This window comes from Manihot esculenta, chromosome 13, assembly GCF_001659605.2.
Source record: "Manihot esculenta cultivar AM560-2 chromosome 13, M.esculenta_v8, whole genome shotgun sequence".
NCBI lineage: Eukaryota > Viridiplantae > Streptophyta > Magnoliopsida > Malpighiales > Euphorbiaceae > Manihot > Manihot esculenta.
The window spans coordinates 26,048,566-26,054,599 of NC_035173.2; the positions used below are offsets into that span (position 1 = coordinate 26,048,566).

At 28.0% G+C, this 6,034-nt stretch overlaps 1 protein-coding gene across 1 annotated transcript; it reads left to right on the top strand.

The window, feature by feature from the left end:
- Positions 1–964: 964 nt before the first annotated feature.
- LOC110607417 (50S ribosomal protein L29, chloroplastic) lies at positions 965–4,027 on the top strand. The gene is made up of 2 exons (XM_021746521.2): positions 965–1,368; positions 3,659–4,027. Exons 1-2 carry the CDS (start codon positions 1,042–1,044, stop codon positions 3,830–3,832), a joined length of 501 nt encoding a protein of 166 aa, XP_021602213.1. The 5' UTR covers positions 965–1,041; the 3' UTR covers positions 3,833–4,027.
- Positions 4,028–6,034: the final 2,007 nt, after the last annotated feature.

Sequence of the window (6,034 nt, forward strand, 5' to 3'; positions counted from 1 at the left end):
GGAGAATTGCGAGGAGAGAGCATTTTTTACGAACAATATTAATATAATTTAGTAACACAAGAATAAAGCCCAAGTTAAATATTACTCTTATATATTTTAAGGGAGCAATTATTATAGGAGTAAAAAATAATTAATGGTGTTGGCTAAAAGATTAATATGAAAACTTAAGTAAAACTATATAAATATCTATTATTATATTTTAATAACAAATTATAAATTTTTATTTATTTATTTATAAATTAATTAATTTTAAAAAATATAAACAACGTAATTTTTATTATTAATTATAATTTTTTACATTTATACGTGAGTAACTTTAAAAAAATAATATAGATAAATATGTAAAACATAACTTAATATGAGATATTATTAAAAATTTTAAAATATAAATAAATAATATTAATAAAAAATGAAAAAAATGTATGTAAATATTTATTAAGTTTTGTTAACTTGGTTCCTCCAAGCTCAACATTTAATCCTTGAGAAGGGGTTTGAAGGATTATATGTTAAGGAGATTAAAAATTAATCTATTCTCTAAATAGCATCCAATTATCATTAGTAAAAGGTTAAAAGTTATAAGTTAATAATTAACCTTTATTAACCTGGTATCAAATGCTTTCTTAACATATTTATAATTTTTACAAGTAAATAAGAGCTAATTTTTATCTATAATCCCTTATTTTTAATTAATTTTTGCAATTTAATTATTTACTTTAATTTTTTTAAAAAAATTTTAGTTTTAATTTTTAGTGTAAATTTAAATATATGTTTGATTTAATTTAAATTCATTCAAATTCAAACCCTACTTATATTAGATTAAATTTTTTTAAGCCCTTAGAGACAAAATTTTGCGACTCTATTGGAAAAAAAAAAAAGAAAAAGAAAAAGAAACGCAATTCCCCCAAAACTAAGGGGCCAAATTTAATTTTTTTTCAATAACAAAAGTGAAAGCGCATTTAAATAATTTCTCGGAGATTTGGGTCGGGGGCCTTATCTACTTCGGCAAAGCAGCTGAGCAAAGTCACAGCCAGGAAACCAGCGATGTTGAACCTTTCCACCGCAACTGTACTTCCAAACTCCTTATCTACATTCCCCAAATCCAGCTTCTCCGGCATCCAAATCCGCCACTCGTGTCCCGTTCCTATTCGGGTACCTGTCAAAATGACACGGTCGTTGTCTGGAAATTCGCTCCCTTCGGTAGTAATGATGGCGAAGAGAGAAGAAGAACTGAAGGAAATCAGGGGTATGTCCACCGAGCAAATTAATGAGGAGGTGGTTGATCTTAAAGGTGAACTCTTCATGCTTCGCCTTCAGAAATCTGTACGCAATGAGTTCAAGTCTAGCGAGTTTCGCCGCATGCGCAAAAGGGTATGTTTCCCCTTTGTCCCTTTTTTTTTCAGTTAAATTTTGTTAAATGGAAAAATCTTTTCTGGGTCTGCTCTAATTTTCTCTAAGAAACGGATTACTAGTTTCAGCAAGAGTGATTGTTGATTGGTTCTGTTATAACATTTTATGTTTTTCTTCTCGGAAGCTCTCGAGTAGCCGCATAGCGTGGTGCCTTCTTTGAAACAATTTTCATTAGAATAATAGTACAGTGAACATAGGTTGCAATTTATGTATAGGGGATTGTTGATGTTGGTGGGAGATAGAGATGCCTTTTAGTTTTAATATGATGCGAAAGCCTGGATGTTTGGTGTTTTAGTTGAAGTTTTCATGCGATTAGTTGTCTAGAAGTTATTTTATGATCAATAGCCAAATTTATGGTTGGGATAGCCAATAATGCATGTTTTTGGAGAGGAATTCTGATACAACTCAATTTAGAACCATGAAAATGCAGAAGAGATATTCTATGTTTTGGTTTTTCATTCATATCAACCTCTTCACATTGTCATAAACTTGAAAACTTCGTAAATGCATAAAATGTGAAGAGCAATGGAGTGGGAAATTTTAATGATTGTGGAAAACAAAAGGGACAAAAGAAGATCTTTTTTCTTTGAAAGGAGACGATTATGCTTTTGAACCTAAATTGCCCCAAAAAAAGCTGAAAATTTGATCATTATTTAGAACTTAGATTGTTCCTTTTGCTTTTATATTTGGGATTGACGTAAAGTTTTAAAAATCTTAATTACTATCTCTCTTATAATTAATCTTAGCATATTTTATCAACACTTTAAAATATACGGAAAAGATATTCCCATTTAAGCTGGAAAAAAATGGTAATGTAGGGATCCCAAATGGTTAATTTTAGTAAGGTTAATTGAAAAAGAAAGGATTTACTTGTACTATATCTAAATTGATATGAATTCCCTTTTTCTACCCTTTTTTTTCTTTTCCTTTTTCTTTTTCTTTTTCTTTTTCTTTTTTTGAAAAAAAATTGAATGAGGACAATTCACCACCATACAAAGATCCAATCCACCCCTGGTGAGGCGGTTTCTTTTTTCTATTTACATTTCTGCTATTTATTCTGTTGTTAACTCTGTGTACCTGCTTATAAATTCTATGATAAATTGTACTAATAATATTGCAAAAAGTAGAGCATAAGATCTTTCGTTTTCTTGGTATCTTGTTGCTTGTACTTTTTCTTGAAATAGACATCTTTTGCAAATGATTTGGAGTTCATGTTCTTTTAATTTCAGTCAAAGACTCAATTTCTGTTTCAGATCTTTCAGGTCTTGTGTTTGATTGCATATCTTTATCTTGGTCTGGCCCTAGAATGATGTCACATTCGCTGCATCTGTATTGTTAAATGCTAGGCTAATATATAGGGAACCTTTTTTTTTTCTCCCCCTCCCTCCTCTTCCCAACAACTGAAGAATAATCTCACATGCACTGAAAAGTTCTAATGCATGTTTCTGAAACAAGTGCTAGAGTATGCATTTTATCCGTTTAGGAGCAAGAAATAGTTTATGGCATTTCACAACAAATACAAGGCAAATTTGTTGGCCACCTAATGCAACATTGAGTGTAATACTTTGCATACCTAGGGGAACACTGGAGGTCAAGGGTGATGAGGTTTTGGTTTTAGGTAAGGCTCATAGAGACAAAGAAGACCCCAAATGATGTTATATGAAGAAATTACAAGATGATTTATAACTAAATGCTCTTTCTGTGTACTGCAAAAGTGCAAATTGGTGAAATATGGGATTTTGATGTGGTGACCATAAATGGTTGGAATGAATTGAATGATGTTCTGATGATTTCATGTTAATTTGTTTGAAGAAGGGAATGGGGATAATTATAGGACCATCCACTCCACAATGATGCTTCTGAGTATCAATCTAAAGCAAGTCCTTACTGATATAAGTTTAACAGCCTTTATGAGCTATGTTCTATGCAGATAACTAGCAACACGTTGGATCTTGGAATATGGTAAAAAAGGCATGGTTGCAGTTTAACGTTTTAGTTGCTTTCTTTATGACGTGGGGAAATGAGCTGCCTTGATTCTGTACATATTAGCTAGGATTTCCCTTATCCCATTTTTCTATTCTTGCCCATTCTTAGCTCTGCAAACAATTTATCACTTGGTTTATTAGCAGCAAAAAATTTACTCACTTGTTGAGCCATGTTACCGTGAAGATTGTTATGGGTGCATCACCTTGTGTATAACAGTGTCTCTTGGTCATATAATGGTATTAATAAGGGTGTTTATTGATAACAGATTGCTCGTATGCTAACGGTTAAACGAGAAAGAGAGATTGAAGAGGGGATCAACAAGAGACTGTCAAGAAAGTTTGATCGGCAATGGAAGAAAAGCATTGTTGTGAGGCCACCTCCATCTTTGAAGAAGTTGCAAGAGGAAGAGGCAGCTGCAGAAGCTGAGAAGTCTGCATAAGCCATTTTATACAATTATGCACATCTCATTGAACATATTGTAGTTTCATGATATCTACTGCTTCCTAGATCATTGATTTTAACCACTTGCGTAATTTCTGTTCCATGTTTTTCCCCTTTAGTTTAGAGAAGGAAAAAAAATCCACTTGTTATTGTTTCTATTTAAGTCAATGCCCTTAATTCTTTTTTAGGTTCACATGAACGTTTCAACGGGTAGAATTAGGGCTGTGAAATTGGTCGGTTCGGTTTTGAATTGAACCGAAAAAAAATGAAAACCGAATTGTAAAAATATTAAAAATTGAAAAAACTGATTATGAAGATATAATTGAATCGATAAAAATTGGTTCGGTTTGGTTATTTCAAATTGAAATCTGTAATTTTTTTTAATTTTTTATTTCTGATTTCAGTAGAATAATTCAATAAACATTTTACATAAATTGTTTGAATACATAATGATAATATTTAAAAAATTTATACAAATTCATATATAAATTAAAAAATATGTATATAATCAATATTTCATATAATAAAAATATATATAAAATTGGTTATTCGGTTTGTCGGTTATTTAAAACGTTTAAATCGAATCGAACTAAAAATTGAATAAACTGAAAAATTCTGATCCAACTGAACTGAATATTTTAATTAATTAAATTATTAAATTGAAATTAATCGGTTCGATTCGATTTTTCAGTTCAAACATATATCTGCTCTCCCATAGGTAAAAATAAAAACTTTTTAAATTGCAAAGATAGATCAAATGATTCATTATGGTGAATATAAGTCTTCAAAATTCTAAAAATTAGTTAACTAACCTTCACCTTTGATGCATTCATTTTCTTCATATTTTATTTCCTTTCTGTATGACTAACGTTCTTGGATATGTTAGTAAATTACATTGCCTACTTAACTGTACTTGCCTCCCAACAAAATAATTAGAATCATAACTAAATTAGTGGTGATGACAATGCCGATTATATACATATGTATGTATATTATTGGACACCCGCATCCTGCGTGGATTTTAAACATATAAGGCCAATTAATCTAAATAACTCAAACTCTTGTCAATTCACATTTATATATTAAACTTTTAATTCTGGACAAATAAACTAAACATTTAAGATTTATTAGGTTTAAGATTTATTATAATTTTATCCATGAAATTAAATTAATTTTGATCAAAATCTAAAATTAACGTATGTGATCTTACTTCATATTTTTATTATTATTTAATTTATATGTTTTATTTATTGATTAAAATAATCTAAATAATTTTATAAATTCACGTTTATATTTTAACTTTTTAATTTGTTGGATAAAATAATATAAATTTTTTAAAAAATTCATATTTTTAGAAAATTGGAGATAAATGGTAATAAAATTAAAAATAATGAGTAAGTGAAGTTAGTTTAGAAAAGAAGATGATTAGGATGAGATAAATAATTATTTTCTTTCTCCAAATTAATCTCACTTACTTATCATTTCTTTTTTTTTTATTGTCGCTCTATTTATTTAGATTCTATTATCTCTCTTGTAATTAGAGCCGCAAAGCAAATCGCTAATTAATTTAACTTTTTTCTCTATGTCGATGTTTTAATTAAGGATGCGCTCGTTGATTTTTTGTGTGTTTTAATAATTGTATTTTACTTTTTAAAATTTGAATATTAAAATATAAATATAAATTTGTGAAAATATTGAATTTATTTTATCTTGTAGATAAAAAAATTAAGATATAAATGTGAAGTTATAAAAAATTTTAAATTATTTCATTTAAAAAATTAAAAATATAGTTAATTAAACACGTGATATTTTTAAATTTTAATTAAAATTAATTTAGATAAGTAGATAAAATCGTGATAAATTTTAAAGATTTAACTTAATTATTTAAAATTAAAAGTTTAGAATATAAACTAAATTAAAAAAACGATTTAAGTTAATAAATTAATATATAATTATTAATTTTATATATCGATAAAAAATAAAAAATAAAAAATTTTTATAATTTAAAAATATACATCACCTTTAAATTTTTTCAGATTGATGGGAGTAACAATAAGAATAAAAGAATCCAATTTTTTTTTATAAAATTCTCCGTCAAAATTCTCCGTCAAAATTCTCATTCAAATTAAAGAGTCTGCTATTTTTTTTTTATAAAATTCTCCGTCAAAATTCTTATTCAAATTAAAGAGTCTGCTTTTAT

Coding starts and splice junctions, on each gene's coding strand:
- LOC110607417 (XM_021746521.2), top strand. CDS start 1,042: ATGTTGAACCTTTCCACCGCAACTGTACTTCCAAACTCCTTATCTACA. Junction 1,369..3,658: donor TTCGCCGCATGCGCAAAAGG/GTATGTTTCCCC, acceptor TATTGATAACAG/ATTGCTCGTATGCTAACGGT.